General features: G+C 43.4%; 1 protein-coding gene across 2 annotated transcripts in view; it reads left to right on the plus strand.

Moving 5' to 3' along the window:
• LOC126281372 (Bloom syndrome protein homolog) overlaps positions 1-19,149 on the plus strand; it is a 171,359-nt gene that overhangs the window by 16,799 nt on the left and 135,411 nt on the right. For both annotated transcript variants that reach the window (XM_049980288.1, XM_049980289.1), the window contains exon 3: positions 9,135-9,287. In XM_049980288.1, coding sequence (XP_049836245.1) covers positions 9,135-9,287 — 153 coding nt within the window. The remainder of the gene's footprint in view (positions 1-9,134; positions 9,288-19,149) is intronic.

The raw sequence follows: 19,149 nt of genomic DNA on the forward strand, positions 1-19,149 counted from the left end.
AATTTCCGTTGTTAGTGCGTGCCATTTGGGGAAGGACGCCTTACGTGGTGTTTTTCTATTGGTCCATCGTTCACCACCATCTTGCATGCTATCTCTTGTCGTGTGGCGGGATTTACACCCCATGTCTTCTGGGTTGCCTTCTCGTCTTGTGCGCAATCCCCTTCTTAGCGCCCACGACAACTGTGGACCCTTTCAACACCTAAAATCCAGCACGGTAGCCAGTCCGTTGTGGTGGGTTCGTCATGTACCTTCTTGGTTGTAGCCCCCTGACCACGCAGGGATCGCACTACAGATGCCAGAGCTGTTTCTTCCCCATGCATGCCAAGGAGTATATGCCCATCTTGTCTGGGGCACGGGGACTCCGGGCAATGGGATATCGGCCAGGTACCCGTTGCTTTGGCTGGGTGGCGCCCTTGGGGAGAGCCCTCATTTGGAGTAGGTGGCATCTGGGCGGATGTGGCGCAATGAAGCGCAATAAATCTCACCAAGCTGGTGGTCGCACTGCCACCAGCGTCTCTAAGCGAGGCAGAATTGAATTTGATGCTGCACAATATGACCCTCAGTCGTTCCCCTCGTTGGCTGCGCTGTGGGAGGGACGCAGATCTAGTGCCAAGCTGGAGCCTTATGTACCACAATACCTTGTCTGCAGCAGGACTGATGGTGACTCCTTTCTTTTGACAAAGCCTTTGTTTTTTGTGGAACACCTGGAGGATAAGTTTGGGGAAGTGGCGGGGTTGTCTAAAATGAGGAATGGGTCCATCCTGCTCAAGACGTCCTCCCCGGCCCAGTCACGGGCGTTGCTCTTGTGTGATAAGCTGGGAGATGTATCTGTTACCGTCACTCCCCACAGTAGCTTAAATATGGTCCAGGGGATTATTTACCATCGTGACCTCTTGTTACAGTCCGATGACGAGCTGAGAGCTGACTTGGAACGACGTTGTGTGCATTTTGTCCGTCGTGTGCACAGAGGACCCAAGACTAACAGGGTGGCCACCGGTGCCTTTATCTTGGCCTTTGAGGGTGCTGTATTGCCTGAGAAAGTCAAGCCATACGTCCCTCCCCCGATGCGGTGCTTCCAGTGCTGGAAGTTTGGGCATATGTCCTCCCGTTGCCCATCCAGCGCCACATGTCGAGATTGCGGACGCCCCTCTCATCCCGATTCTCCCAGCGAGAAGAAGGAACGGAACATGTCCAAGAAGAAGGACGCTCCGGCGGTTTCAGTACCACCTGCTGTACATAGTTCTGGCTCTGGGGATGAGGTGGAGATCCTCGCCTCTGCCGCGGATCGCGCCCTCACGGAACCCTCGGGGGCCTCTCCTATGGACACAGCTGACTCTCGCCCAGTGGCGGCCGTTGACTCTGAGGCGCCGTCTGCCTCTTAGTCGCCTTCACGCCCTCCCACTCCCTTCCTGCTTCCATTCTCCAGTGGAATTGCGGCGGTTATTTCCGCCACCTGCCTGAGCTCCGGATGCTTCTGAGTGTTTCCCCTGTTCTCTGCATTGCTCTTCAGGAAACTTGGTTTCCAGCAATGCGGATCCATGCCCTTCGCGGTTATCAGGGATACTATAAGAACCGCGCTGACTGTCAACGAGCTTCAGGTGGAGTTTGCCTCTTTGTTCACCACTCTGTCTGTAGCTCGCCAGTACCCCTTCTGACGCCTTTAGAGGCAGTCTCTGTCAGGATTGAGCTCTTGCTGGCTATTACTGTTTGCTCTGTTTACGTTCCTCCGCATGGGCAGCTCCCCCGACATGTCTTGGCTGCGCTGCTGGCTCAACTCCCGCCGCCATTGCTGCTTCTGGGCGATTTCAATGCTCCCACGCATTTCAGTGTGGCCCATGGCTCGTTCTCGGCCATTGATCTCTCTCTTTGCAGCCCCGGACTTGTCCCATCCCTTCACTGGAGAGTGCATCCTGACCTGTGTGGTAGTGACCATTTTCCCATGTATTTGTCACTGCCCCAGTGTCATTCTTCTGGGCGCCTGCCCCGCTGGGCTCTCAACAGGGCTGACTGGCCGGCTTTTACTTCCGCTGCCACCATTGCTTCTCCCCCACAGGGTGACATTGACGAGGTGGTCCGTGTCTTGACCACGTCAATTATTTCTGCGGCCGAGACTGCCATCCCCCGCTCTTCTGGACTCCCTCGGAGGAAGGCTGTCCCCTGGTGGTCGCCGGAGATTGCTGAGGCTATTCGCGACCATAGGCGGGCTCTCCAGCGTCATAAGCGGCACCCATCTCTGGAGACCCGCATCGCCTTTAAGAAGCTCCGTGCCTTGGCCCGTCGTCTTATTGCACGGCGTAAGCAGGAGTGCTGGGAGAGGTACGTTTCATTCTTGGGCTCCCGTGTCTCCCCGTCCCTCGTGTGGTCCCGCATCCAGCGGATTTATGGATACCAGACCCCTATGGGTGTCCCTGGAATCTCCCTGGACAGCACTCTCTACACTGACGCTGCCGCCATTGCTGACCACCTTGCCGCGCACTTTTCTATGAGCTCTGCAACTGCAACTTACCCTCCCGCCTTTCGCTCTCTAAAGGAGCGCGCCGAGCGGACGCCGTTATCATTCCACACACGTCGTTCTGAAAAATACAATGCTCCTTTCAGCGAGAGGGAATTCCTCACTGCCCTCGCCGATTGCCCTGATACAGCACCAGGACCGGACTGCATCCACGCGCAGATGCTGAAGAATCTCTCCAGGGACTGCCAGAGACACATCCTCACCATCTTTAACCGCATTTGGAGCGAGGGCGTGTTCCTGTCGCAATGGCGAGAGGGTGTTATCGTCCCCATCTTGAAGCCCGGTGCGGACCCTCTGGCGGTGGACAGCTATCGTCCCATTACCCTCACCAACGTTTTGTGCAAATTGCTTGAACGTATGGTGGGGCGGCGTTTGTGTTGGGTCCTTGAGTCGCGCGGTGTCCTCGCTCCATCCCAGGGTGGCTTCCGTTAGGGCCGGTCTGCTGCGGACAATTTGGTGCGGCTGGAATCTGCTATCCGTACAGCCTTTGCCCGCCATCAGCATCTCGTTGCTGTATTTTTTGATCTGCAGAAGGCATATGACACAACATGGAGGCATCACATCCTTGCTACGTTGCGTGAGTGGGGTCTTTGTGGTCAGCTCCCAGGTTTTCTTCAAAACTTTTTATTGCGCCGCTCTTTCTGGGTGCAAGTTGGTGCCACCTCTAGTTCATCTTATATACAGGAAAATGGGGTCCCACAGGGCTCGGTGTTGAGGGTTTCCTTATTTCTAGTGGCCATTAATGGTCTGGCTGCAGCCGTGGGGTCGTCGGTATCTCCTTCTTTGTATGCCGACGGCTTCTGCATCTCATTTAGCTCAACGACTACGGGAGTCGCCGAACGCAGGCTGCAAGCAGCCGTTTGCAAGGCGGCATCATGGGCTCTGACTCATGGATTTCAGTTCTCTGCGGCCAAGACTCGAGTTATGCACTTCTGCAGGCGTCGGACGGTCCACCCTCATCCGGAACTTTACCTCGACGGTCACCTACTTGAAGTGGTGGACACTAGCCGCTTCTTAGGACTCGTCTTTGATGCCCGGCTCACATGGGTTCCTCATATTACTCAGCTGAAGCAAAAGTGCTGGCGGCACCTCAACGCCCTCCGCTGCCTGAGCCACGTGTCTTGGGGTGCAGATCGCTGCACGCTGTTGCGATTGTACAGAGTCCTTGTGCAGTCCAGGCTTGATTATGGAAGCCTGGCCTATGGGTCTGCATCACCCTCAGTGTTGACGTTGTTGGACCCCATACACCACTGTGGGGTTCGGCTTGCAACTGGCGCTTTCCGTACGAGCCCCATGGATAGTCTACTGGTGGTGGCTGGGGTTCCCCCGCTGCGGGTTTGGCGCCACCGACTGCTCGCCGACAATGCTGTCCACGTGCATTGCTCACCGGGCCATCCCAATCATCGCCTGCTTTTCCCTGCCAGGGTCCTCCCTCTGCCCGACTGGCGACCTAGATCTGGGCTTTCCATTGCTTCCGCTTCCAGTCCCTGCTGTCGGAACTGGGGTTGTTCCCTCTTCTGCCACCCTTTCGGGTCCGTGCACCCACACCTCCCTGGTGTATGCCCCGGCCGTCCGTCCGCCTGGACTTGGCACGGGAACTGAAGGACTCGGTTCCGCATGTGGCCCTCCGTCGCCGTTGTCTTGCGCTCCTCGCCTCATTTTCAGGCTGTGAGCCTGTCTACACTGAGGGTTCCCTGGTGGATGGTCGTACTGCCTACGCTTTTGCTCACGCTGCCCATGTTGAACAGCGCTCCTTGCCGGCTGGCTGCAGTATTTTTACTGCAGAGCTGGTGGCCATATTGCGCGCTCTTCAGCATATGCGTTCCTGCTTAGGTACGTCCATCATCATCTGCAGTGACTCCCTGAGCAGCCTCCAGGCTATCGACCGCTGCTATACCTCTTCTCCTCTGGTATCCTTTATTCAGGAGTCTGTTTTTACCATTACCCGCTCTGGTCGTTCGGTGGTCTTTGTTTGGACGCCAGGTCACGTTGGCACCCCGGGGAACGAACGTGTCGACAGGCTGGCCAAAGGGGCGATCGAAGCCCCCACTTTGGAGATCGGCCTCCCGGCTCGTGATCTGCAGCTGGCGTTGCGCCGTAAGGTGCTTCGGATGTGGCATGACGAGTGGCGTAGCCTGACTTCGCCAAATAAACTGCGGGCTGTTAAGGAGACGACCGATGTGTGGCGGTCCTCCCTGCGGGCTTCTCGCAGGAACTCTGTCATCCTGTGTCGGCTCCGCATCGGCCATACCTACCTGACGCACGGACATCTTTTGCGTCAGGAGGATCCCCCCCTGTGTCAGAGTGGGTCCCGGTTGACATTCGCCCACATTTTGTTGGAGTGTCCCCGCCTGCACATCCTCCGGCAGACTTTTAATCTCCCGGGCACGTTGCCTGTAGTTTTATGCGACAATGCCTCCATGGCTGACGGCATTTTAAATTTTATCCGTGGTAGTCCTTTTTATGGTTCTATTTAGGGGGACCTGCCCCCTTTCCCTTTCTGTGTATCTTGTCCTTGAGTCTCTCATTGGTTGCAGATTTTAATGTGTGTATTCGGATGGTTGACTCTTTCCCAATTTTTGTTCCCATGGTCAGTCAAGCAGTCTCCGGCCCTCTTCTTTTCTTCCGTTTCTTTCTGTCCGGTGTTCGTCTGTACTCTTCTTGTCTCTAGTGTTCGCTGCCACATTGGTGTTCTTTCAGTGACTGGGGGGATGGGCGTCTCCTCCCCCCTTAGGGATTTTACCTGTTCTGTAAATTTTGTTTTGCCTGTTTTTGGAATGGGGGACTGATGACCTTAGCTGTTTATTCCCCCCTTAAACATCCCAACAACCACCACCACCACCTCTCCTGGGTCATTGAAATCAGGGAGGTTTGAGTAGGACACCCTGTATTGTAATTTTTAGAATTTTCTGTAGTATTAAAATTTCACATTTTTATACAAGGTTTGGTGTACAGTTAGCATGATATTGTTGCAAGTAATAAATGAGGCTTTTTTTAAAAAAAAAATCCTTGTTCCGTAGATCATGAATATGACTTTTCGTAATGATGTGGAACATGTCACTTCAACATAAGTTTTCTTTACACAAAATAATTAATTTTTTTTTTCAGTTACTACTTTATCTCTAAAAAGTCATCTATTGAGTAGAAGGAGAAAATAGTATACATGGTAAATACAAATGAGAGAAACAAAGAATGGTATCAAAATTTAATAAACAATGGATGCAAATTTCCCACTGGTGTGGAGAGTGCACACATGAAAACAAAAACATGTTACTTTGTACAGTTAAATTTGGTGTGTGATGTAGCTCATATCAGATGCTGTGGGAAACCAAGATAGCATCTTGATGTTATCACCTGATCTTAAACAAGCAGTGCTCTGAATAAGTGTGCTGGTGGTTACTCATGGGATAAAAAGGAATAATTTTAACTCTTCAAGCTGCCAGCTATTTGTGAAACAGACAGACATACACTTAATCACGAACACTTAGTCAGTCATTATAACAAATCCAGTGCAAGAAAATCATATTAATGTCTGAGAGAGAGATAGAGAGGGGGGGGGAGTTAGTTTGTTCTCTCAAACCTGAGATATATATACACACATGACATTTAAACCAGGAATAACAAATGAATAGTTAGTGAATCAAATTGGGGAGAAAAGAACTTAATTGGACAACGTATGTAAAAGAAGCCACAGGGTCATAGGATACAGCATGGGACCTCAGAGAAAATTAATTTCGTAATAGGGAGACGTAGGCAGGGTGGCAAACTTTCCAGGTTCAAGTCCTGGTCTGACACAACGTTTTTACATGCCACCGCAAAGTGAAAATTCAGTCTACAGTTTGTTCATGTGTCTGTGTCCTGCACCCACACCCCCCTTTTTTTTCTTCTTCTTACTTACCAAATACGCCGGAAACAAGACAGTTCAGAAAACTCCAAGTTCTTCAGATGGGGATTCAGTATAACACCATCAAAAGAGCCAGAAAGAGACAGTAAGTCACAATTTTTATCATAAGAGCACCAGTTACCTACAAAATAGAAAGAGAAATGCGAAGTCAGCAAAATGCAACAGTTTTCATATTACATGGCTCTCGCTGTTCATTTCTCTGATTTGCATTTACTTTTCTTTTATCAACTTTCTTCTTCTTTTCTGTCTTTAAATTCCTGAACAATATTAGTTGTTTAGAGATAAGTGTGTCACTTACCTTCCGAACCATCTTTATGGAATGTAGCCTTCTTATAAATGTCATATACATGGTGTCTCATTTATCTTGACCCCCCTAAATAACTGTTTGTCCAGATGCAAATTACAAAATGGTTTGAGCAGATGTTCTTTAACTGTCAGGGGGACATCAATCAGCATGATTGCCTTCATTGTAGCTTTGTTTTTTACAAAGATATGAACAGCTGTATAACTTTTTTTAAGTGCATCCTGTATTTTTTATTTGGTAATTCATTTCCTCTCCTGAAGACCTATTCAAAAATATATCACAGTGTACCATTCACTGAAACACAACATTATTAATTAGATAACACAACATTGATGTTGACGCTCCCAGTGCTTAGTGCAAGTACTCGGGAATGGAACACTTTCACGTGCTGGCATTGACAGAGGACAAATGGAAACATAAGTAGAATGCACGCCTGTCAGTCCATCAACCATCATGATTTGAAGAGTTGTGTGAGTAAAATGTTCACCAACAAAAAGATGGTAGAAATGTTACTCATTGATGGTGAATGTAAGTTAGCAGAAAAGTAATTGCAATACTGTTTTCTTGTGTACGGGTACATTTAGTACAGTATTTCAGTCCTTTTAAATACTGTTGTGTAGAGTACGCATACAGTAAAGGCTGTCTTTCCTACAAACTGCATTGACATAACATTTCTTTTGTTGTTGTTGTTGAAGGTAGGCGACATGCTACACAGATAGCGGAACTGTACTGAGAGCGATATCCTGACAAGAACCCACCTTCTCGACGGATTGTTCTCGTCTTCAGAAAACGGGAAGTTTCAACCCACGACAACGTATAATTCTCATAGCAGTTGCACAGACAAAGCTGCCTAAGTTACTGTTCTCACTTCTGTTGCTATGAATCCACATGGTGAGCACACGACAGCTTGAACACGAGATTGGCATTTCTAAAACCAGTGTGCATTGTATTCTTACACGTCACAAGTTCCATCCTTACCATGTACACCTACATCAAGAATTGGATGTGAATGATTTCCAGAATTGTGTACAGTTTTGTCAGTGGGCACAGCAGCAAATCCTCACCAACCTGAACTTCTTCTCCAATGTTCTATTTACCGATGAATGCTCCTTCTCAAACGAAGGACAGGTAAATACAAGGAACATGCACTATTGGTCCAGTGATAACCCACCATGGTTAAGACAGGTAGAACACCAGCGTCAATGTAGAGTTAACATCTGTTGGGGAATGCTTGGTACAGCAATTATCGGCCCTTATTTCATCAGTGGTAGTCTAAACGGCACAGCATATGCCAACTTCCTCGGACGAATTCTTCCTACTCTTAGAATGAAGTGCCGCTATGAACCGGAATGCTTATGTGGTATCAACTCGATTGATGTCCAGCACATAATGCCTTGCATGCAGGTCGTGTTCTGAACCGAAGGTATCCTGCCAGATCTGGCCTCCACCTTGCTGCAATCGCTGGACAGTGTGACTAAGGCTTTCAGCCTGACCAGGTTGCCTCCAAACATGTCTCTGACAATTGTCTGGTTGAAGGCATATGCGACAGTCATCAGGCCTATTTCGAGTGGTCCATTCGGCATGTTGTTGGGCCCATCTGTACCACACTGCATGGTGTCGTGGTTGCATAGACGGACCTCACCATGGACATTGGGAGTGAAGTTGCACTTCATGAAGCTTATTGCATGCAGTTTGAGTTGTAACATGACATCCTGTGGGTGCATGAAAATCATTATTCAACATGGTGGCATTGCTGTCAGGGTTCCTCCGATCCACAATCCATAGGTAGCAGTCATCCACTGCAGTAATAGCCCTTGGGTGGCCTGAGCGAGGCATGTCATCAACAGTTCCTCTCTGTATCTCCTCCATGTCTGAACAACACCACTTTGGTTCATTCCGAAACGACTACACACTGCCCTTGTTGAGAGCCCTTCCTGGCAGAAAGTAACAATGTGGACGTGATTGAACCACAGTATTGACCACCTAGGCATGGTTTGAACTACAGACAACACTAGCTGTGTACCTCCGTCCTGGTGGAATGACTGGAACTGATTGGCTGTCAGACCCCCTCCATCTAATAGACACTGCTCATGCGTGGTTGTTTACATCTTTGGGTGGGTTTAGTGACATCTCTGAACAGTCAAAGGGACTGTGTCTGTGATACAATATCCACAGCCTTCAATATCTTCAGGAGTTCTGGGAACTGGGGTGATACAAAACGTTTTTTGATGTGTGTATATTACAGCCTGTCTGGACCATGATAAGTGCTTGAAAATGACTAACAGTCGAAAATAGCTAGTAGCACAGACCATAAATGTATTACAGCCTGTTTGGATCATGTTTTCTTTCTTATTATATATAGCTTTATTTTATGTTTCTGATTAAAAATTGTGTTTATCATTACATTTCTTCAGGTAGTGAAAAAGATAATGAGAATTCAGGAAAGGTGACAGTATCGGAAAAAGAATGTGTCACATCATCTCCCGCAGATAGTGATGAAGTAATAACAAAAGGAAGTGTTAGGCAAAGGAATATAATTCAGAGTGATGAAGAAGATGATGGTAAAGGTAAAAAGACATTATTTTAGCTGTACTATCCATTTAAATGTCTCAGTAATGGTTCCTTGTAATTACTTATTTTCAGCACTGAACTGACTTGTATCATTCTCAAAAAGTTAATTGTTCCTTATCATCCTTCATGCAGAAACATCACTCATGATCACCAATCTTTAAGTCTGGAAAATTTTACATTTAGTGTAGCTGAATACCAGGAAATCAGAGACAAATTGGTTCTTGTCTTTTATGTTACTGGTACATTAAAAAGTGTAATAAATTGTTCAGTATTACTGTGCATGCAGATTTTGATTATGTGCTTCAAATGTAATGAGTTGCCATGCAGCATGAGTTAGTTGTCTAAACTGTTTGTAGAAAATGTGCAGAGGTTAAAGAATTCTACTTCACCTAATCACTTGAATTATTAAAAGTAAATCTTAAACATTTACATTTAAGTTGAGCTTGTAGGGCTCTGACAATTGACCTCTACAAGAATCTTGTGTAATAGATAATCATATAAAGTGATCTGCAAGAGATATGTGTTGACAGAATATTAAAACCTTGAGGGAAATAGGTATTTTTCGTAAAATTACTCCATAATTAATAGAAACATAACATGTATACATGTTGGGGGGAGGGGAAGGGAGATGATGAACACTCTACCAATGGCACAAAAAAGCTGAGATCAAGCAAAGATGTCCCTAAAACATTACATCTCAAAGTGGGATGATTGCTTTCAGTTATTCACATTGATTCCATAGCCCCTCCTCCTTCCCCTCCCCTCACCTTTCCATTCAGTGGTGGAGTAAAATGTTAATGTATGTTATTTTAGTCTTTTAAATTTTCACAAAGAATTGTTAACTTGAAAGTTAAGTTTTTTATAATTTCTCTAAGTCTGCATTGTTCTTCCATCACCACTTTCTCAAGGTAAAAGCTGTACCTATTTATCAAAAGGAGAAACTTCCTGTAGCAGTTAATTATTCCATGCACTAGAAGTTTAATCTAAATAACTATTTTTTAACTTTCAGTGCAAGAGCATCTATTCTTTGAAACAGTAAAATTTTAATTTTTGTTTTGCATGTGCTGTGTAGGAATTACAAATTCATTGTACGAAGTTTTTTAAAGTGACAATATTATGAAAAGGAAAGTTGCTACTCACCATGTATTGAAGATGCTGAGTTGCAGATAGGCACAACAAAAAGAATGTCACAAATTAGCTTTCGCTCAGTACACACACACACACACACACACACACACACACACACACACACACACACACACACACACGACTGCAATCTTTGGTAACTGAAGCCACACTTGCCAGAGACTGCAGGTGTGTGTGTGTGTGTGTGTGTGTGTGTGTGTGTGTGTGTGTGTGTGTGTGTTTGTCTATTTTTGACAAAGGCCATACTGGTCAAAACCTAATTTATGACAGTCTTTTTGTTGTGCGTATCTGTGAATCAGCATCTCTGTAATATGGTGGGTAGCAACTTTCCTTTTCATGATATTGTTACATTCTATCATGGATTTTCCAGTGTTTGTTTTGTAAAGTGAGATAGTTACAGTCTACTCATATTTATTTTGTTTCACTGCTCTAGGCCTTCAGCAATTGACTGCTATGTAGTGGGTGCAGCAAGTAGTTTAATTAGGGTGCAGGGGAGGGAGTTGGCAGTGGATAAGTTCTCAGACGTTTCAATGAGACACTCCCTTCTTCCCACCGAGTTTGTAGCAGGGATAGGCTAATAGATGAATGGGAAGGGAAGATTTATAGACATCAAGTACTGTTACAGAATGTCAGAAAATAATGAAACAGGAAGAGTATAATTGTGAGCATGAATTAATTAAGTTTGTGAACTGGTTGTTGGTTGAGTTCAGTTCCCAGTAAGTAATCATAATAGTGAAAATGAAATGACTGCCTTTAAAATATCAAAAATTGCAGTGTTTATAGCTAAAAAATTTAACTGGCACTCAAGATAGCACTCTTAGCTTGTAATGTAGAACATGTACTTGCTCCCAAGCAACATCAATGTGTGCTATAAATTTACCTCCACTTGAAAGACTTCAGGGCCTTTCTGACGAAACTAAAGCTACTTGAATTTCTGTTTGCTGGGATAGTGCCAGCGTCATGTTACAGGGTGTCAAGTGAAGGAGTCCCTGTTTCAAAATTAAATATCTGGAAAACTAAGACTTATAGATGAATGCAGCAAATGGTATGTTTACCATGAAAGCTGTAAGAATCTTATACAGAAGTTTAAAAATGTCTCAATTTGAAAAGCTGCTTACAGATGGCACTGTATTTGCAATACATAGTGCTTATAAATTGTGCACTGTAGCTCAGAGTGATAAGTTCCTCTGTTGACACCTGAAAGTAGGTTAGTGTACCAAAGGAAGGTGTTGGAATCACATTTTCCATTGTGTATCATGTTGTCATACACAATTTAATGTTCCAAAACAACGTAATGTGAAAACTATTTGCAAGCGCTTCATGAAATTCCAATGAACAGGTAGCGTGCCTGATAATCTAGCGGGGGGAAGTCAGTCCCAGGCAGACTGTAGTTAATCTCATGTTGCCACAGTTTATGGAGGTATTCAGCAAAATCCAAAGAAATCCATCTGAAGAGCTGCAGCAGAAACTGGTCTGAAGCATTCCACCATACATAAAATACTGAGATAGATGTGATGTGTTTCCATTCAAAATCCAAAGCCACAAGGTCATACCTGTATGAACTGTGCGACAGAGTGCCGACTTTGCAAACTACATTCTCACAATGATTGATAATGAAGGATTTGATGCTGGTTGTATCTGGTTCACAGATAAAGTGCACTTCCACTTGAATAGAGTGGTGAGTAAAGAAAACAGGCTATTTTGGTATTCTGATAATCCCTGTTTGTATGAACTGAAACCACATTCATTTATTTATATATTTATTGTTCCATGGGACCAAATTAAGGAGAAGTCTCCATGGTCGTCATGGAACGAGTCAATACATGGAATTATAACACGATAGTAGAAAGAGATAAAATGAAATATAAAAAAACATATTCAGGTGATAAGTCTTAAGTTTAAATAAAGAAAATCAACAATGTAACACTGAAATTCGCTTAATTTTTTAGCTCTTCCAGGAGCTCCTCGACAGAATAGGAGTTGAGCCTTGAGGAAACTCTTCAGTTTAGACTTAAAAGAGTTTGGGCTACTGCTACGGTTTTTGAGTTCTTGTGGTACCTTATTGAAAATTGATGCAGCAGAATACCGCACTCCCTTCTGCACAAGAGTCAAGGAAGTGCATTCCACATGCAGATTTGATTTCTGCCTAGTACTAACTGAGTGAAAGCTGCTAACTCTTGGGAATAGGCTAATATTGCTAACAACAAACGACATTAAAGAATATATATATTGTGAGGGCAATGTCAGAATTCCCAGACTATTGAATAGGGGTCGACAAGAGGTTCTCGAACTTACACCACAAATAGCTCAAACAGCCCGTTTTTGAGCCAAAAATACCCTTTTTGAATCAGAAGAATTACCCCAAAAAATAATACCATACAACATAAGTGTATGAAAATATGCGAAGTAGACTACTTTTCGTGTTGAACTGTCACTTATTACAGATATTGTTCTAATGGTAAATAAAGCAGCAGTTAGAGATCCTGGACGTGGGCTTTCCACAACAGCTTACTATCTATCTGAACGCCTAGGAACTTGAACTGTTCCGTCTTGCTTATAATATTCCCATTCTGTCTGATCAAAATATCGGTTCTTGTTGAATTGTGAGTTAGAAACTGTAAAAACTGAGTCTTACTGTGATTTAGCATCAAATTATTTTCCACAAGCCACGAACTTATTTCATGAACTACATTATTTGATACTGCTTCAATATTACACACAAGATCCTTCACTACCAAGCTGGTGTCATCAGCAAACAGAAATATTTTTGAATCACCTAAAATACTAGAAGGCATATCATTTATATAAATAAGAAACAGCAGTGGCCCCAGCACCAACCCTTGGGGAACGCCCCACTTAACAGTGCCTGATTGGGACTGAACATCACTACCACTCTCAATATTGCGGAGAATTACCTTCTGCTTTCTGTTCTTAAAGCAAGAGGCGAATCAATTGTAAGCTACTCCCCTTACTCCATAATGGTCCAACTTCTGCAGTAATATCTGTGGTCAACACAGTTAAAAGCCTTCGTTAAATCAAAGAAAACACCTAGTGTTCGCAACCTTTTATTTAATCCGTCCAAAACCTCACAGAGAAAAGACAATATAGCATTTTCAGCTGTTAAACCATTTCTAAAACCAAACCGTACATTTGACAGCAAATTATGTGAATTTAAATGCTCCAGTAACCTTGTATATACAACCTTCTCGGTAACTTTAGCATACACCGATGGCATAGAAATAGGTCTAAAATTGTCAACATTATCCCTGTCTCCCTTTTTATAAAGTGGCTTCACTACCGAGTACTTTAATCGGTCAGGAAATCGCCCACTCCTAAAGGAAAAGTTACAGATATGGCTAAGTACTGGGCTAACATATATGGAACAATACTTCAGTATTCTGCTAGATACCCCATCATATCCATGAGAGTTCTTGGTCTTTAGTGATTTAATTATTAACTCAATCTCCCTCTTGTCAGTATCATGGAGGAGCATTTCAGGTAACAGTCTAGGAACATTTTTCTCTAAGAGCGCTATGTGATTCCCTGTTGGGACTAGGTTCACCTGCTATATTCAGAAAGTGATTATTAAATACTGTAAATATACGTAACTTATCAGTAACACAGACATTCCCACTACGCACTGATTCTGTATCCTCGATCGGTCTCTGCAGACCAGCCACTTCCTTTACGACTGACCATATGGTTTTAATTTTATCCTGAGACTTAGCTATTCTATCTGCATATCACATACTTTTTGCCTTCCTAATAACATTTTTAAGCACCTTACAATACTGTTTGTAATGGACTGCTGCATTTAGATTTTGCCTGTTTCTAATGTTTTGACATAATTGCCACTTTGTTCTACAAGATATTCTTATCTCTTTAGTCAGCCACCCAGGCTGCCTGTTTGTGCTAGTACCCTGTTTTAAAGCTATTTATTTTCCCAAAGTTTTTTTTTGGGCTTTGGTATGCAGCTGAGGGATTGTTGGTCCTTAATTTCATGCGAGAAATGGTCACTAGTGAATGTTATGTTGTAATTTTCAAACAGTTTGCCACAACAAAAGCTAGCTTTATAGGATTTACCATGCACTGAGTAAGACATGCAAGATGAGGTCAGGCCACACACACCAAAAAGGTGTTTCACTTTCTTGGAGGATACTTCAGGAATAGAGTCATCGCATTGGATTATTGCAAATTTACTGGTGCCAGGATGGATTGGGCTCCATATTTACCCTATCTGGCTCCTCATGCCTACTTTTTGTGGGCCCTGTTGAAAGACACTGTCTACTTGAACCATCCCTCTATGTTGGACGAGCTTGAATTGGCAATCTGTGTGGCACTGGAATCCAATTCCTTTGAGACACTACAAGATGTGATGGCAAATTCCATTGTTTGATTGTCCCACCTTTATACTGCAAGTGGTGGACATTTTGAAAAGACTACAAATAACCTTATAGATACTGTGAAGAACGTTCAAACAATTTAAAATCAGAGATAGTAAAATAGTTGACATTAAAACTGAGTGGAAGTCCAAATTGGCTAAAGCTGTTTATTATGTTTTCACTGTATGGCAACCAGTTTCATACCCTGGAGGTATATCTTCAAGTCATATCTGTGTATAGAATAAAATTACATAAGTAAAAGCACCAGTAGTGAACATAATCTACAGAACAAAGTAGACAGTAAAGTGATGTACTCACAAAACTAATACTTCATGTGCCACAAATTCCTAGCTGAAAATGTGCATAAAAACATGTCACTCCTTGGTAAAACCTTGGGTGAAACAGCAGATGGGCATCCAGTCTGATTCCTGCATGACGAGTAATACATATTCAAGACACAGTCAAATGAGGAGCCTGGACAGTACATGACAATCCGCGTATTATAGGATAAAGCCTATAAGCACAAAACATTTCTGAATGAATGTAATGTAAATTAAAACACTGCTTATGATATCAGTAGAGTATAAAAGAGAAGAAACCTACCATTGTCAAAATCCACCAGAGAAACAAAGAATTAAAAGACACATGGTTCTTGGGAGTCATCAATATACTAAAATATATTGGCATACATCAAATAGTACTACAGATTACAGTGTAATTGTGATTGCAAAGACTGCTTGCAAAGGACAAGTTTAATTTTGCACATTGATACTGTATGAGATGCACAGTGTTTAGCATGAGCTGTTATCATCTTTTCGAATTATGGTATTTCATAACTTTTGTGTAATCTATTTATAAAATTCTTACAGCTTCCACAATAAACATGCTTTTTGTTGCAATCATCTGTCGATTTTAGTTTTTGAGATATTAAATTTGTAAACTAGGGACTTCTTCACTTGACATCCTGTGTAAGTGTATCCTAGTATTGGATTATAAGTCATTTCTACAGAGAAGAAATAAACAGAGTATCTCCTTCCTTCATTTAATTTATATTCAACTGTAATTTTCCCTACAAGAGTTCAGGGAAGCAGCACCGCACCAACAGACAGTGTTTCCATTTAAGTCTCAGTGTGAAAGCAGATTGCAATGAGTTAAATCTCAAGGCTCTGTGTGTTAAGTGTAAGGAGGTTACTGTTTCATTAAATTTCCTCATCTACAAAAGAGATATTGATTTCACTCCATAACAGATTTTGGGAACTCATCTCATTATCAGAATGCTCCTCAACATGGTTGAAAATAATTGACAGCAGTGGCACAAACACAAAAATAAGTAAAAGAGAGCATAATTACACTGTCAAAAATGTTTTCAAGCATATTTGATATAAATATAAAATCACAATGACATATTAAAACATACCAGCATACAACATATCACTCTCAAAACATAAGCAAATAGTTTTCATACTGTAAATTATATACATTATACAAAGTACTCATTGTACAAATGGACACTTGTTCTAAACCTGAAGAATGTCTCGTATATAAGAATATTACTATTTGTGTCATTAAAATGAATTGTACAGATGGAAAGCCAGTACTATAAAAAGAAGAGATGGGCGAAAGGTGGAAGAAACATACACAGGGACTATATAAAGGAAGGAAACTTGAAGATTGAGAGCGAAGAGTCAGAGCTCCTAAGAATATTAAAAAAGATTAAAGTTAAAAGAATTTTTGAAATAGGAACCGTGAATGTACAGACAATGACCAAAACTGGTAAGAGAGATGAAAGAGAGAAATATCGGTATACTACTAACCATGCAAGAAACGAGATACAGTAACAAAGATACAGTAGTCAGAGAGCTTCATAGAGCTGAAAGGAAAACCTGAAATGAAGAATAGGTCAGAAAGGATATCAACGCTGTTGATCTAAATAGGGAGCAAAAAGTATACATTAGTAAATGGACACTAACAGGTAGGACCACTATGTGGGAGGATCTTCATGATACACTGACAAATGAAGATATTTGTAGGCAATTATAATGCACAGATTTGAAGGGAGGGAGAACCAACATAAAGGAACAATGATGCAGTACCCAACACAACAGAGGAGAAACAGAGGTTAATTTAACTGTGTTACAAACACAAAATCAAACAGATCATAATGCACTTCAGGGCCATATCGAGTAAGTAACTGATGTGGACAAGCCCATGCACCCAATTGGACAAACATTAGAGAGATCATGAAAACCAGGTCAGGGAGAACACAAGAACGGAATCGGATCACAAGTTATTTTTTATTCCAGAGGCAGACAGCACAGACTAAAAGAACAACCAGAAACATCAGGATAGACAAAAACAAATTATACTCTTGATTAAAATAATTTTATGATTGTCGTTTTAGCAGATTGAGTGATAGGGCCATCATAGTTCTTTCTCGAGTGCCACATGCTCATTGTGTAGGTACAAACAGAGCATTGTTAAGTGTGGCTGACTACACACTGGCAACAATGACTCCTGCAACTGCAGTCAGTCTGTGGCAAAGTTATTTTAACTGGAATGCAAAGCATAATTGAGCCAAATGTGCAGAAGGAATTTTGACATAAATGAATCGGAAGAACGTTGTGAATCAGGCTGAATTATGAGGAAAGGAATAAAAGGAACAGGAACACTAGTAGGGGCAGACAAGGACTGTGCAAATGCAGTAGAGAACCACAGGAAAGCATGGACCAGCAAGAATGACCCAGCCAGAAAAACTGGGAATTTTTGTAGGCTTAATGAAGGAAGTGACCAGAACAATAAGGCTGACCAGAGGACAGAGACTTAAATACGAACTGTACGGCATTGAGAACAACTTTAGGGAAAACAAGAATAGACTTTTTCTTGGTAAACTTGAAAAGACACTGAATATGGGGTAGTGAATTGTTTATAAGGGATAAAAAGGCAATTAGTATGAATGGAAACTATAGGATACTTGCAGATTACTTTCATGACTTGCTGAACTGCAAACCACCTGGAGACGATCCAGAATTTCTGCCAGACATAGGAGGGAGAGTGTCATAATTTCCAACCAGGGATGCGATCACACAAGCCATAAGTTATTTAATGAATAATAAAGAAACTGGAAGTAATGGGATAGTAGCCTAGATGATAAAATGGGAAGAGGACAAGGCAGTAGACAAATCTGGGGCACCTGGTAGTGTGGGCGACAATGGCTAAGAGGGCGGAGTTCGCTCTGAGACGTCCACATTGACTCCTTCCTCGGAAACCACTGCTGGGGCCCGAGAGCAGAAGTTGTACCTTGGCAGACATGGGAACAGCAAGAGTGGGCATTCTGTGACTGATTGAGATGGCGACGGTGGGACAGTTGGTAGGTGTGGACAGAGCTGATTGGTGTACCAGTGCTCCAAACCCCTCAGAGTGTTCGCTGTTGTAAGACACCTTCGTCCATAGATGGCAACTACTGTGACTGGCACCCACAATGGTTTTATTCCAATCAAGCATGCCCACACAGCTGTGCCCAGCAGCAAGTTGCTGGCAGGTCTGGTCCAGTGTTGTCGGCTGTGGGGTCATGAGATGAGAGTATGTGACTGCAGCCCATGGAGGAGCTCTGCTGGGCTACATTCATGGTCAGGGGTTGACCAGTAAGTGCTGAGAAACAGAGTGAGGGCAGCCGTAGTGGTGGGAGTACTCACCACTTTTAACATTTGTTATTTAAATGTATGCACCATATGCCCCACTTCACCATTGGAGGAAGAGTGAAACAGCAGACTAAACAGGTGCTTGATGGCATTGGAGGTGCAGAACTGTTTGAAAGTCTCCGCCATGTGTTGGGGCCCATTATCCAACATGATGGTGGAGGGAAGCCATTCAGTGGCAAGTACACTATGTGATCAAAAGTATCCAGACACCGCCAAAAACATACGGTTTTCATATTAGCTGCATTGTGCTGCCACCTACTGCCAGGTACTTCATATCAGCGACCTTAGTAGTCATTAGGCATCATGAGAGAGCAGAATGGGGCACTCCGCTGAACTCATGGACTTCGAACATGGGCAGATGATTGGGTGTCACTTGTGTCATACATCTGTACGCAAGATTTCCACACTCCTAAAAATCCCTACGTCCATTGCTTCCGATGTGTTGAAGGGAGACATATAGCACAAAAGTGTACAGGCCGACTTCGTTTGTTGACTGACAGAGACCGCCGAAAGTTGAAGAGGATTGTAATGTGTAATAGGAAGACATTTATCCAGACAGGGGTTACAAACTGCATCAGGATCCACTGTAAGTACTATGACAGTTTGGCGGGAGATAAGAAAACTTGGATTTC

The sequence above is a fragment of the Schistocerca gregaria genome, chromosome 7 (genome assembly GCF_023897955.1).
Source record: "Schistocerca gregaria isolate iqSchGreg1 chromosome 7, iqSchGreg1.2, whole genome shotgun sequence".
NCBI lineage: Eukaryota > Metazoa > Arthropoda > Insecta > Orthoptera > Acrididae > Schistocerca > Schistocerca gregaria.